Genomic DNA, 15,364 nt, shown 5'->3' on the forward strand with positions numbered 1-15,364 from the left:
AAATAAAACAAATTAGAGTTATTAAAAAAATAAAAAAAGAAACAGAAGGTCAATAAAATGGAAGGTCAATATATAAAAAAAAACCTTTGTTCCAAAATAGTATCACCAGCTAATTATACATGTTGAGGTATCATTGACCAGTCACATTTATAAAAAATGACGTGAGCAAAGTGAAGACAATTGTTTGAGATTAAGGTGAAGAAAACTATCAACGTTAAGCTTTGAGGACAAAGCTTTTGAAGGAAGGGGCAATGTTACGAATATAAATTATATAAAATAAAATAAATATAAATAAATGTAAATAATAAATAATCAAGAAACGATTATGTTAAATAGTCATTAGTTAAGTGAAAATGCATGTCTAAAAGACATGCCCAATCATGAAAGGGCACCTACCTAGGTATATATGCAGGACCTCATTGTAACATTCATCATCTCTTGTACATTTTGTATATATATAATAAATTATTATTACAAATACCTTTCGTGTATTTTTACATTAAAGTCAACAACCTATAAGTTTTATTACTTCACTAGGGCTAGGGATAGGGCAAGGGCTGAATTCAACTAGAGCTTGTGTCGTTGAAATGTTGGAGCTGATTTCGAATTCTTTCACCTTGACCTCACAAACTGAAAATCTAGCTTTGTTCATGGTGGAAATTGCCTCATTAGGGTTAACTTCATGAACCCTAGGAAATTTAGTGCCTTAGTAAATCCTAATTCTATACAAGGGTTCAACTTAGGGCTTGTTGAGGGTTTACCATCTCCTATTGTTGATCATACATTTAAGGAAACCTTTTCTGTGTGCTTGTATGCCTAGATGCACTCTTATTAAATCATACCTTGAAACCCTAGGCCTCAAGTACTCTTTTCAAGGCTTAGTTTATAGTATGTTGCTCCTTGACATAAAGATTGTGCCTTGATCCAACTAAGAAGTACCTTGCTTAAGCCATTCATGTTGATTTTTGGGTAGCATCAGATGTGCTCTGGCTCTGAAATTTTGAGGGGCTAGAACACATGAGATCTCCAAGACCTAGAAATCGTTTGGAGAAACTCCACCCGGATTGTATTTTATTAAAATAATTAATATTTTTAATGGGGTTCCTAAGTCTAAACTTAGGAAAATTAAAATATTAATGTGTATTAATGAAAGTATGGGTGAGAAGCTTCTAAGAGAAGAGGATCAAGTCTAATTTAATCTTAGCCGTTGATTAGATATTAGATCACGACCTTTGATATCTTAACAGGAAAAGTATAAATTAAGACTTGAGAGTCATTTGGAGATACACTGGGCAAATACTCAGTAACCCGAGGGAAATCAATTCTCAAGAAGTAAGAGTTCAATTTCAGAGGGAGAGTTGCAAGGTGAAGGAAGAGGAGGGTATCAGCATCAGTCAGAGACTGAGGAGAGGATGCAGTGCATCAGAGGGACAACGCAGAGGGGCAACGTAGCAAGGGACGCAGTCCTCACGCAAAGATGATGCAATGGAGGTCGTAGAGTCTCTTAGGTGTCATAATTTCTCCAAAATGTGGAGGAAAATTATCTGAGATGTTTACTCAGAGGTTTCTCTATGTTCTGCAAATCATTCCTTGTAAAGAGATTGTTGCTAAAGAATAATAAATAAACCCTCATTTGCTACACTGGTTTCCCTGCATTGGGTTTTTCCAGGGACTATTGTCCAAAAATAACTGTGTTGATGTGATTGATTCTTGTGCTTGTATTTCACTGTTCTTTTCTCTATGCTATTATGTAACAACTGTAGTAGAATTTACTTTGATGTTTACTGAAGGGTTTTGTAAATAACTTATTTTGGAAATAAGTAGGAGAAATAACTCAGTTACTGCAGTAGAATTTCGTGTTAGAAATTTTAACAGCTGAGATCGGGCAATAGGATTAGAGAATCTGCAATGAGTCGTGAACATGATGCTAGAGCAACAACTCAAAGGGACTCACGCAGTTCTCTCGGGAAAGAAGAAAGCACGAAGAATATAATGGATCACGACAGTTCTGTGTTGGCTTCCAGATTGGAAGGAAAAGTCGCTTGCTTGGCAAGTTCTACTTCCTATGAGGTTTGGTATATTGATAGTGGGGCTTCTGCGCACATGACGAGAATACGAGAATGTTTCTCGAGCTATCAAGAAGAACAGATGAACTTCCAAATCACCACGGGAATTAAGTCAAAATGTACCCCCGTAGGAAGAGGTGTTGTAGTTTTTCAAACGGAAGCATGGGATCGACTTTGAGTTATAGCTAGAATCTCCAATGGCATTGATAGGCAGCAGTGGTGAAAAAGATTTGAATGAACTATGGCACAGAAAGATGGGGCACTTACACCATGGGGCTCTAAGAATTCTCAGAGGAACTGTCACAGGAGTTCCAGAATTAAGTACCAAACAAAACGATGTATGCAGAGGTTGTGTACTGGGCAAGTACGCCAAGGCGACTTATTCTAGAAGTAACAGTAGGGCAAAGAATGTTTTGGGATTGATACACTCAGATATCTACAGACCCATGTCCACAAAATCTCTTAGTGGTGCCGAATACTTTGTCACCTTCATTGATGGCCATTCTAAGAAGACTTGGATCTACTTTCTAAAAACCAAGGATGAGGTTTTCGATCGATTCAAAGAGTTTAAAGCTCTGGTTGCGAATCTGATAAGGAAGAGGATAAAAGTGTTGCACTCAGACAATGGTGGAGAATACATTGATAAGGACTTCACCGATTTTTGCGCAAGGGAAGGCATCAAAAGAGAATGGACAACTCCATATAATCCGGAGCAACATGGAGTAGCATAGAGGAAGAACAAAACTATTGTTGAAGCAACGAGGGCAATGTTGTATGATCAGGATATGCCCAAATTTCTATGGGCAGAAACATGCAACACTGCAGTATATGTTCAAAACATGACTCCTCATAGGGCATTAGGTAAGATTACTCCGGAGAGTGTCTTCACTGGCAAGAAGCTTGAAGTGAGTCATTTCAGAATATTTGGGAGCTTGGCATACTGCCATATACCCGAAGAAAAGAGGAAGAAGTGGATCAAACTTCAGAAAAAGGATATCTTGTGGGATATATTGAGAATGCTAGGGCATATAAAATCTACCTTCCGGGAAATAGAAATATTGTAGTACGATGGGATGTAAAGTTCATGGAGGACAGAGCTTTTAGGAAATCTCGAGAAATTCCCTTCGAAGAGCAATCAAAGGATGATCCATTGGTCCAGCCACTTCGGCCAGCAGAAACCAACACCAATATTTCTCCAAAGGACAAAGATCCAGAGGCATCACAGTGGGTGGAATCTCAGGAGGAGGAGCAAATAGATCTACCCACTACCAGTGGAAGAATGAGACGGGAACTTCGACAGATTCTACAGGATGCAGAGGATTTCATTGGAGCTTCTAGGAATGAGAAAAGGGAGCGTAGACAACCATATAGATACCAAGCTTTGGTGGCTCAGGTGGGAGAACCCCTAGTTTTCAGGAGGCAATTCAACATCAAGTATGGGTAGATGCTATGGTGGAGGAATGCAGTTCCATAATGATTAATGATGTCTGGGAAGTGGTACCTAGGCTTCAGGACAGATCGGTTGTAGGTTTGAGATGGATCTACAAAGTCAAATATGCTGCAGATGGCAGTGTGGAAAAATACAAAGCTAGGTTCGTGGCTAAGGGGTATGCTCAGAAGGAAGGGATAGACTACGAAGAAACCTTCGCCCCAGTAGCCAGGTATACTTCTATTAGATCCGTGATATCCCTTGCAGCACAGATGGGGTGGGAGATTCACTAGATGGACATCAAGACTGTGTTCTTGAACGGGGTGATAGAAGAAGAAGTATACATTGAACAACTAGAGGGTTTTGAGACACATGAGAAGAAAACTCATGTATGTAGGTTGAAGAAAGCCTTGTATGGGCTTAAACAAGCGCCTAGAGCATGGTACGGTCGAATTGATGGTTACTTGCAGAAGATGGGATTCGTCAAGAGTGACGCAGATCCCAACCTCTACTATATGATTGTAGAGAATGAGCCTGTAATTTTGGTGTTATATGTGGATGACCTTTTCTTGACAGGTTCATCTAGAGTCATCAAAGATTGCAAGGAAAACTTGGCTACAAAATTCGACATGAAGGATTTGGGATGGATGCATTATTTTCTGGGGTTGGAAGTTTGGTAGCAAAAGGGTGGAATTTTCCTTGGACAAGGGAGATACGCTATAGAAATTTTAAAAAGGTTCAGAATGTAGGAATGTAGATCCATGGCTACAACAATGATCACCAACTGGAAGAAGATTGATGTGTCTGAAGATAAAGAAGTAGATCCCACCTTGTATAGGAAGCTCATAGGGTCCTTGATGTATCTGGTCAATACCAGCCCAGACATTTGTTACGCTATCAACACCTTCAATAAGTTCATGGTGGAACCGAAGAGAGCACGCTGGGAAGCAGCTAAGCATGTTCTTAGATATATACAAGGAACAGTCGAGCATGGATTAATGTACATCCGAGGAAATGATATCAGGCTGAGTGGGTTCATTGACGCTTATTGGGCTGGAGTTTAGTAGATCGGAAAAGTACCATTGGGTACTGTTTCAACATTGGGTCGAGAATGACCTCCTTGTGTAGTAGGAAACAAAAGTCCGTAGCTCTGATCTTAGGTGAAGTTGAATATATGGCAGCTAGCACAACATTGTGTGAAGCCATATGGCTTAGAAAGTCACTGGTGAATCTATTCAGGAGAAGGATAGAAGTGACCAACATTTTGTGTGATAATCAAACCTGCATCAAGCTCTTTGAGAATCCAATTTTTCATGATGGGTCGAAGCACATTGACATCAGGTGTCACTTTATCAGAGACTGTGTCTAGCGAGGTGTAGTACAGTTAATGTTGATCCAAAATGGATCTTGTAGGTTAAGTCGAAATTTTCTTAATGACCAAGATGGTCCCATTTAACGAATTTGTTTTCGACTTGTGCGGAAAATGGGCAGTCCCAGATCTTCCCGAAAACAACATGAAGTTGAAGTGTCCATCGTTCTGAATCCGATGCTTCTTACAGTTTCTCATTTGGACTGCAGATGATGGAGAAATCATCCGTCAAAGTTCATGAAGCAGGCGCAAAAGAGGCCTGGCTGGTCACATGGTATTTCCATCGCTTGACACGTGGCATCAAGTCGAATCCTATCTCAAGTGCACATCTACAGATTGAAAGTTTGTGCAGGAAGTCCAGTTCATCTTCAGTTTCGTCAGCTTCGCCAGTGTTCTTCAGTGTTTGGTGTTGGTTACTTCTTCATGGTGGAAATGGTCCAGTTTGATGTCATAATGTGACAATATTGTTGTAATGGGTTTTTTTATTATGGTGATGTAAAAAGGTTTAAATCCTAAGCTAAGGTCTAAAAACCTAAGTTTATAAACCTAAAATACACAACCCTAAGTCTTAAAGGCCTAAACAACATGTTACAAAAACTATATATTAAAAACCTAAGCCTAAAAACCCACTTACGGACCATAGGTTATATAAAAACCTTGCAAATATAACACAGGTCTTAAACCGCAGCAGAGATTGTATAACCGTCGGGGTTATAAGACATGTGAACGCAAAGAAAGGTTATGTAACAGTGTTAACGTTAACCGCGTCGGAACCACGCAGTTGGAGTGCAGTTATGATAACCGCAACAACGAACCATTGCACAGTTGTCACATGCAGTCGGATTGACCGCGCCGGTAGTTGGAACCGTCGGGCCTAACCTGCAAGGTGGCGGCTTGAGACAAGACACAACAACCGACTGTTCACATGCCGCTTTTCCGTGCAGTTACCTGACTGCCAGCGGGATTATTTTATCCTAAGGTTCAATTATGGGTTTTTGTTGCAGTTTTGTGCTATTTTAATTAAATGACCATGTAACCACTTGCCTAAGTGTCACAAGGTGACAAGACCGAGGCATTCTACATTCAATGCAGCACATACATGCCTATCTTAGCCTAAGGGAGTTCAAGTGAACCTTAGGAGACTATAAATTCATCCTTATGCTCATGTAAAAGGCATTAGAGTGATTTTGAGACTTGTATTCAGATGCTGAGCAGAGAGTGCAACAGACTCAATTCGATTTCAAGAGTTGAAGTTCCGATTTGAGTGCAGAAGGTAGAGAACCATTGCGCCAGATCAGGGCATCGAGAAGCTTGAAGTTATGAGCCAGTCAGTTTTGGGCTTTCCAAAGTCATACAGAAACCAAATGGAGTGATTCAAAAGCCTAGACAGGGGTTTCAAGGCACTCCAGAGACACTGACAGGGTCCTTTCGGTGAATGAAGCAGCCGAAACTCCAGATTTTAGTACAGAGACAATCTGACTCCTATGTCAAGTTGAGGGAGGTTCGAGGTTCAAGTTGACTCCTATTAATGTTTGCTTGTTTTCAGTAGAGGTTCGAGTTTGCATTCTAAGACTCTTTTATTTTGCTGAATTTGAGTAAGTCACTTGAAGAAAGTCTATGTAAAGTTGCGAGAGCTCTCTACACTAGAGCATTTCCAATTTGAGGAAATAGCCGCAACTGTGTCAACAATTGTCATGTACCTCTTTTTCCACTGAAATACAAGCGGCCTAGCCTTTTGCACAGGGCCCAGAGATGTAGCCCAGGAGGGGTGAACTCCATAATCAACATCGGTGTTCTTTATCTTGTTGATTTGCGTAACTTTTTGTTTAAAGTTCTCTACAGTTAATTTCATGTGTGATGAAGTCATCCATAATGAACAACTAATTAACAAAGTTGTATGAAGCATCATTTAATTATTCTTGCCAAGGAGAGAAAGTACGATCTAATTTTCTGCATTTCAGATCAGCTATACACTCCGACAATAGAACAGGTGGCAGACATTTTCACCAAGGCTCTAGGAAGAACAAAGTTTGTTTATTTCAGGGAGAAGATAGGGATGATTGAGAACCTGTTTCAGTAGCAGAAGCGGATAGTGCCGTTCTTAAGAGGGAGTTGCAGTACAGATGCAACAGTGACAGTGGCAGTGTCATGGGCAGCAGTACAGGTTGCAGTAGTGCAGCGGATGAAGGGCAGCAGGCCGAGCATCAACAACGTAGAGGACTGGTGCCATGGATCAGTGTGATACTTCTGTTGGGAAGTATTGCTAGAACACATTCCTCACTAAGAGGGAGTGTTGATTTTTGGGTAGCATCGGATGTGCTCTAGCTTCGAAATTTTGTGGAGAGACTAGAACACATGAGATCTCCAAGACCCAGAAATCGTTTGGAGAAACTCCACCTGGATTGTAATTTATTAAAATAATTAATATTTTTAATGGGGTTCCTAAGTCTAAACTTAGGAAGATTAAAATATTAATGGGTATTAATGAAAATATGGATGAGAAGCTTCTAAGAGACGAGGATCAAGTCTAATTTAATCTTAGTTGTTGATTAGAGTCTAGATCATGACCGTTGATATCTCAATAGGAAAACTATAAATGAAGACTTGAGAGTCATTTGGAGACACACTGGGCAAATACTCAGTAACCCGAGGGAAATCGATTCTCAAGAAGTAAGAGTTCGATTTTAGAGGGTGAGATGCAGGGTGAAGGAAGACGAGGGTATCAACATTAGTCAGAGACTGAGGAGGAGGGGACGCAGTGCATTAGAGGGATAGTGCAGAGGGGCAGCTCAGAGAGGCAACACAACAAGGGACGCAGTCCTCACGCAGGGATGACGCAGTGGAGGTCGAAGGGTCTCTTGGGTGTCAGAATTTCTCCAAAGGGTGGAGGAAAATGATCTCAGGTCTTTTCTTAGAGGTTTCTCTATGTTCTGCAAATCATTCCTTGTAAAGAGATTGTTGCTGAAGAATAATAAATAAACCCTCATCTGCTGCACCGGTTTTCCCGCATTGGGTTTTTCCAGGGACAATTGTCCAAAAATAACTGTGTTGATGTGATTGATTCTTGTGCTTGTATTTCACTGTTATTTTCTCTATTCTATTATGTGACAACTGTAGTATAATTTACTTTGATGTTTACTGAAGGGTTTTGTAAATAACTTATTGTTGAAATAAGTAGGAGAAATAAATCAATTACTGTAGTAGAATTTCGTGTTAGAAATTTTCACAATTCACATACATCACCTTGAACCTATTGAATTAGAAGAAATTTAGGTGATATATACTAGAAAGCCTCCACTGTGGTGAAATTCCACTAAAGAGCAGGGGGTGGAGTGCTAAGGTGATAACAACAACCACCTCATTTTTGTACCTTAGTCTAGTTCTTGCCTTTGTGAGTCCTCTCACAAGGTCTGCAAGATTTCAAGGCAATAGTGCCCACACTCTTCCCAAGGTTGACCAACCATACTCTCTTAGCCTTATTTTTTTTTCCTGATGTCATCATTAGATAGTGTATTAGGGCCTTGTTAGTGGGTGATGTGATGATGGATAATTCTTTTTCCTACCGATCCTTTAATTTTGACTCAAAGGTTGATGTGGCGGTGGATAATTTCTACTTCTCGCTCTCTATTCTATCTTGTTCGATTGGTAATTCTTCAGTCACTACTCCATCTTGTCCTAGTGATCGTTAGTAGAGCTTTATTTCTCTACTTCTTTCTCCTCTTTTATGTAGGATATATTCTTTCAGTTATCTTTGTTAGCTTATTGTATACTTTTGAAGTAGCCTAGGTCACTTCCATTGTCCTACCTTCTGTTCATTTGTTGGACATTAATAAAAGTATTTATCTTATCTCTCCAAAATTTTCACTCTCATGGAGGAACCATCATTAGTTGGAAAATGCATTTTTGAATTAGAAGCACATTTTTGTTCAAGTGTTTACATTGCACAATGTGATAACTCAAAACACAAGTCTGAGTTTGCAATATAGCAAATGATTTTTTAATTTATCCTTAATTCAATCCTTCAAGTTGGTGTGTTCATAAATACTTGGCACATGAGATTGTTTGAGTAAGTGTTTAATACTTAAGCTATTCATTTTGCCAACTATGTTATGATACATATGTAGAAGCACATAAGCAGACTTGTACATTGGACTTTGAATGGAATCTTATATATCTTCTGCAATGGCAGGTTTGAGGTTGCGGGATATTAGGAGTGTGGATCCATCATTATGGCTAACCAACTCTATACCTTCACTACTAGTAAGGGACTAGTGGATTCAAAAGCCCTCAAGCTTAGATTCCATTTTCTTTCCCTCTATTTGTTCCTTTAGTTAGATTATGTGCTTTTTAGGAATGTAGATAATCAGATGTAATTGCATACACGTGCCATGTTTAAGTTAGAAATGGCAGTTAAAACGCCAATATTGTCATTATTTTAATATTGAACCATCTCTCTTTAGCTTTACTACTTCACCTTGTTTTGTTATGCCCCATCAATAATGTTTCCATTCCTAGTTTATATTAAACGTAACTTCAGTCTAGAAGAAGCTTTTTGGGGGCTTCATAATGTTCTAAAATGTGAGCATATGAATATGCATATCGTATATTCCTAGCTGGCCAATAATGTTTTCTAGGATATTGGCATATTGTATTGAGCTTTACTCGTAAATATATAGTGCAATAACCTAAACTCTATTGCTACTTTGGGTCTCAATTCATGAGTTCTTCACCAAATAGTTTATGGTGCCTTTTAAGGCTTAAGGAAATTATAACATGATATGACTTCCATAATGAATCATTCCAAATCTAAAAACCCCAAATTTCCCAATATTTTATTTTCTAAACTCATTCATCTCCTATATATTGTAGCAATACTTTTCCATGCCATAGTTCAAACTTCATATAGGGTTGAATAGTAGTAGAATGCATGTCAATTCAAGAACTAGGTATTATATAAGATATTAGAATATGATTCCTATTGTTGGAAATCTAAATGGTCACTCATAAAAAGTGGCCTGGAAGTGTGTTTGGAGGGATTGCATGTGTGTAGGTGATCAATCATATAACATAGTATAGCTTAATGTTAACATAGATGGTGTTGCATGGGCTTATTGTCCCCACATGTTAAGCATTAGGGACAAGAACTTGATTGATTTATCTAATTATGTTGTCCTCTTGAGGTCTTCCTTATTGTTGGAAGTATTGATCTGAAAAGATTGATTCTCTGCAGATAAGGGTTAATCAAGACAAGTCTTTGAAAGATTGACTTAAAATCAAGGACTCATTAGATAAGAGGGGTTTATCAAGACTTAAGTAGATTGACCTTTCTTTCAATCCTTGACAAGACCTTTCAAACATTGTTTGTCAATTATGGGGTCGAATATGGGCAATATTGAAAACTATTCCAGATTACTAACCACAAAGCATAGGCTGAAATCACTAGAAACTCTTGCTGTCTGATACTTCTGGAAATGAAGAAACTACAAAATTAGATAATTTCCAGCTAACATAAATTTCCTGCCTTTCAAGATATTCTTCCTCAAGCATGAAACCAACAATAGAGTGACTTAAAATGAATAAGAACTTAATGATAAACGTTACTGTTATTCACATACCTGGTGCAAAATTACCTCTAATAATTTTGCACGTTGATCGTCAATTTGTGAGAATTGGTTAGATAAGAAAATTCATGGGTGGATCAAAAGACACGATCGTGATTGTGAAAATCTACAAGTCTAATTGCAGCAACTGGAAATTTATTCTTCAACTGAAAATTAATTATGCATTTTATTTGCTACAACAAATAACGAATAAATCACACCAATTTTTCATCATAAAAATACTGTGGAAAATAGAACGCTGGAAATTGAGAAAATGTTGGCACACACATAAAAATGACAGTTATTTTTGGACAATTGTACCTGGAAATACCCAATGTGGGAAAACCGGTGCACTAGCTGAGGGTTTTATTATTATGCAATAGTGAGATATTCTGAGTACAACTGGACGCCAAAACTGGAAATCCTCTACAAGATAAACTGGCCACAAAATTAGCGAGACAATTCTTTTCTTACCCGACATTGATCCCAGCTCCTGAACTATCTTAAAATGAGTTTTGCTCGAACCCCTGCGCTAGCTTATACGCCAATGCTTTACAGATCCTCGTATGCTCTACCTGGAGGCTGCTCTGATCAAGCCGTCTACCCAACTCAGCCTCTGAGAGTGATTCGCTAGCCCCTTCAGAAGTTCTCCTAGCCTCCAACAACTGAATTGACCCTCTAGCCAAATCAAACTTTGCCTCTGAAGCTTCTGCATAGGCCTTGCGCAGCCCCACTGAGGAAACTTGACCCTCTTGTAGTTGGCTCTCCGGAACTGGAAAAGTTCCTCTAGACTCAGTGACTCTACCCCTCACTATCTCTGTGCCCCTTCTTTGGCTCGAACTTCTCTCTGCTAAATCACTGCAGCTAGGAAACTCAACCTCTACTAAGGAATTCGCTTTCCAATTACAATCTACAGTTGAGTCTTCAACGACCATGATTAAATCTTAATTGATGGATGAGATCATCTCTAAGTTGATCAATGTGAGTTTCTAGAGAATTCTCACCTTTCTCAATTAATACCTTTTAATTAATCGATTTCCCTGAGTTAGACTTAGGCATTTTTTAATTATCGATCAATTAATTTAATTGAGCTGTCTCTAGGTAGAATTTCCAGAAATGATTCTTGGGTTTTGGAGATCTCATGTGTTTTAGCCTCTCCACAAAGTTTGACACTAGAACACCATTCGATGCTACAAAAATTAACACTCCCTCTCAGTGAGGAAGGTGTCCTAGTGCGGCACTGCTACAACACCCTATCTTTGCATCATCCTCCCAAACACTTTGCTGATGTCAGACAACTATAGATGCCTGCCATTGTCCATCAACCACTACACTAACTCTGATTCATATGCTACTAGCTATAGCTGAACCATGCTATATTTGTGCTGCTGCTGACATTGCATTGTACAACTTGTACTGCTGCTAACTCTGCATCTGCATTGCAACCCAAATAACAATCCCTCTCGCTGTTGTTGTTGCTGTTGCAACTTAGAAGTATCCAAAATGCTGAATCAACTGTGACTGCATGCTGCAACTGTCTCCTGAGTCCTTGATTGCTACTAGCCTTTGCACTGTCCACTGGGAGATTTGCAGTGCTGCTGACTTTGCATTGTGCTTCCTAGTGTTTTACGATCCCCCCCAAGGATCTAAGGCCAGAACCGCGTCTCGTACGGATCCTTGGGTGATCCTCCGGTAGATCTGTGGTTCCAAAAATCGGATTTGCGGTTCTGCCATTTTGAGGCGATTCCTGGAAATTTGGAACCATGTGAGCCCGATCCGCGTATCCAGAAAAGGAACCGCCGTGGATCCATGGAGGTTCGGGCACGGATCTGCGTGGATCCAGAGGGAAATGGGCGGTTTTGTAGGGTTTTATTTATTTTTAATTCTTTTTATTTAACTTAAGTTGGGTTGGGGCTTTCCGGACACTCCCAAGGTGCTCCCTTGATGCTCCCTAGATGCTTCCTAGATGCTCCCTCATGGTAACGTTAAATTATTAAAGTAAAAGGATGAAAATGAAAGATAAAGGGGAATTAACATTACCATGAAATGACTCAGGATGTTTGAGAGTGGTTCCAGCCTCATCGAACTTCAAATGGAGAAAATAGAATTTCATATCCTATTCAAAATTCAACAGAATTAACAGTTTTCAGGAATTCAGGATCAATGAGATTGTGGCATTTCGTTAGATTATATCATGTATGAGGGTATGTGATTGGCATTTAATCAAGAGCACCAAGCCTTATATGTGCTCGTGTACCATAGTGTTGGTAGTGTTAATTGTTGAACTCCTTTGTCATGGTCTTAGCAAAAAAATTACCTTTCAATTAAGCCAAAATGATTGATCAAGCATGTTAATACTTTTCCACCATATTTTAAGGCTTGGATTAGGTAGCTTGATCAAAATTGGGCAATGTTGACTAATCTCCCTAGATAATCGAGGTAGACGCAAAGGTGAGACGAGAGAAGAATCTAGATTATAGAGGGTTGATGCTCGAATAATTAATCATTGATGTACAATGGATGCCATATCTATCTTGATTTATGTACAAATATGCATGTTTTTATATCTTCAACTAATTTGGTATTTTGGATTTTTTTTGAATATAAATGCAAACATATATCTATATATATATATATATATATAGTAGATGCTTCTGAGATGCTTTGCTTCCTATATTTTTAGGAAATGAAGCTTCCACGTATCTGCTTCCAAAAAAGTCCTTGTTTCGTGTAACATTGGTGCCTCCTGCATTGCTATCAACACTTCTCTGCGCTCCTTAACTTGACTACAACTAGTCTGCAACTGCCACTCTGGAACTGACTGCATCAACTGACATTGATCCTCTTGCTACTAAATACAATGGGCCCCTGTAGCAAGGGTAATGATCCATGTGAGGAAACACTTGGCCGATAATTACCTCGATGGATCCTGCCCGTCTCTGCTCAACTCAGGAGTCTAGAACTTGTTGTCTTCCCACCTCTCTCTTGGAGGTATAACTGCATACAAAGCGAATTGTTCGTCCAATCTGGAAGACAACTAATCTATCTCTGCCAAAGCTGCTGCTTGCTCCTGCTTCTCCTTCTTGTCCTTCTTCCTCTGAGGACATTGGGTACTAAAGTGACCAAGTGCACCACACCTGAAACACTTGATCTTCAACAAATCCATCTTCTTCTTCTTCTCTCCCTACAAGCCTTGTGCCTGACAAAGATCCTTTGCTTTCCCTTTCGATGCAAGGGCCACATTTTCTTCCTCCTTCACACCCTTCGATCCTTTGTTGCTACTACCATTGATGGAGCTCTTTACTAGAGCTCGCCTCATCTCCTCTTGTGTGAGATTTGCCCACATCCGGTCCCACCCAGGTAACTGATCTCATCCCAAAATGCCTTGGATGAAGGTCTCCCACTCCTTAGTGACATTGTTGAGGGCCAAATGCACAAGTTCTGTAGATGGAGGTGACTCTCCTACGGTTGCAAGCTCATCCCGAATATCTTGAATTTTGGTGAGATAGGGTTTGATGCCTTCACCCTTCTACATTCGAACATTCCTCAACTTTTCCTTCAGGAACATCTTCTGATGCTCGGAAGGGTTCTGATATAGTGAGGCAATAACATCCCACATTTCTTTGGCTGTATTCTTAGCCGCAATGTGTGACACTATATGATCTCGAACTCCATCAAGAATCAATTGCCTCACCTTGGCCATATCCTTATTGTAGTTCGCTAGTTGATGTTGATCTGTAGATACGACAACAACGTTTTCTGCATACTTCTTCAGACCAAATTCGTCTAACAGGAATGCCATCCTGTCCTTCCAAATATAATAGTTCGATGCACCCTATAATCTATCATGATCTCGGTGTCCTGCTGAAGTCATCACTGCAAAAACTCGACCTGAGATGAAAATATCCCTTTTTCACCTGCTTGGCTGCTAGTATTGCTACTTGAACTTCTTCCCATAGTGAGAAAATCTATGTGCTGTTACTACCTACTGCAACTGGATTTCTGAAACTAGAAATCCTTTGAGAGAAACTACCTCTGTGTGTGCAATTTCTCTTCCACTCGACGCTGATTCTGCTACTAAAAATTGCTGCAAAACCCAATTGTGCCCAAACAAGAAATCTGCTCTGTGAAAAATACGAGTTGCTCACCTTCGGCCTGCTAGAATCACTTCCCAGACAAATCAACCCTTCCCGCACTTTGCGACTGGAAATTCGACCCCCTGTCCAGCAATTCCAATTGCTTGGCTAAGCACTGTGCAGCCCCTGGGAAATTCGTGTTGCTACTCCCTCTGAGCCACGTAATTCTCCCTTTTCGTCTCTGATCCTCCTATTCGTTAACTGTGCACTGGTATAGTTAGGCCCAAATTTACCAAAATTAACAATTTTTAACAAAAAATGTACTTAGAATCCAAAGTGAAATTTTGAAGCAGAATTCATCAATTCTCTATTGAGTACTTAGCTGGAACTCTGTGTTTGAAGATGTTGCTGACCCATCTTGGCTTCCACTGTTACCAAACTGTCCTTTTCCTCCCAGCCTATCTGGGGTCTACCTATACGGTCCCTAGATCTAGAAGACAAGTCTTTTGGCCCTCGTGCCCAAAACTCCAAGAACGATCAAGCCTAATGTCCGTGACTCTCTTAGAATCTCCTGCTCTTTCTCCCACAGTTAGAAATTCCCCTTCCTTCAATGCTTCCCCCTATTTATATGCAAGAGTTTCTGTCCCATTCGAAATTTCTCCACCGCCCTTTCGTAAGAATTTTCTCCACCCCTCCTTGGCTATCTGCCACCTGCAATTTCCTTTCTTTTTAGAAGGTCACCGTTCTCATTGTTTTATAACATTTATATATAAAATGACTTATAACTTTAATTGTTTTATAATGTTTATTATATGACTGTTACT

At 39.6% G+C, this 15,364-nt stretch overlaps 1 protein-coding gene across 4 annotated transcripts in view; it reads left to right on the forward strand.

Annotated features, from left to right (window-relative positions):
- The window catches only part of MGT10 (magnesium (Mg) transporter 10), a 422,030-nt gene that overhangs the window by 134,853 nt on the left and 271,813 nt on the right, over window positions 1-15,364 (forward strand). For all 4 annotated transcript variants that reach the window (XR_016255682.1, XM_089410877.1, XM_089410876.1 and 1 more), the window contains exon 3: window positions 9,054-9,124. Coding sequence is in view for 3 of the 4 variants with exons in the window: in XM_089410877.1 (XP_089267003.1) it covers window positions 9,054-9,124 (71 nt within the window). In the remaining variant the exon portion in view is untranslated. The remainder of the gene's footprint in view (window positions 1-9,053; window positions 9,125-15,364) is intronic.

This window comes from Pinus tabuliformis, chromosome 3_1 (assembly GCF_031772625.1).
Source record: "Pinus tabuliformis cultivar Carrire ecotype Pingquan chromosome 3_1, CPIR1, whole genome shotgun sequence".
Lineage (NCBI taxonomy): Eukaryota > Viridiplantae > Streptophyta > Pinopsida > Pinales > Pinaceae > Pinus > Pinus tabuliformis.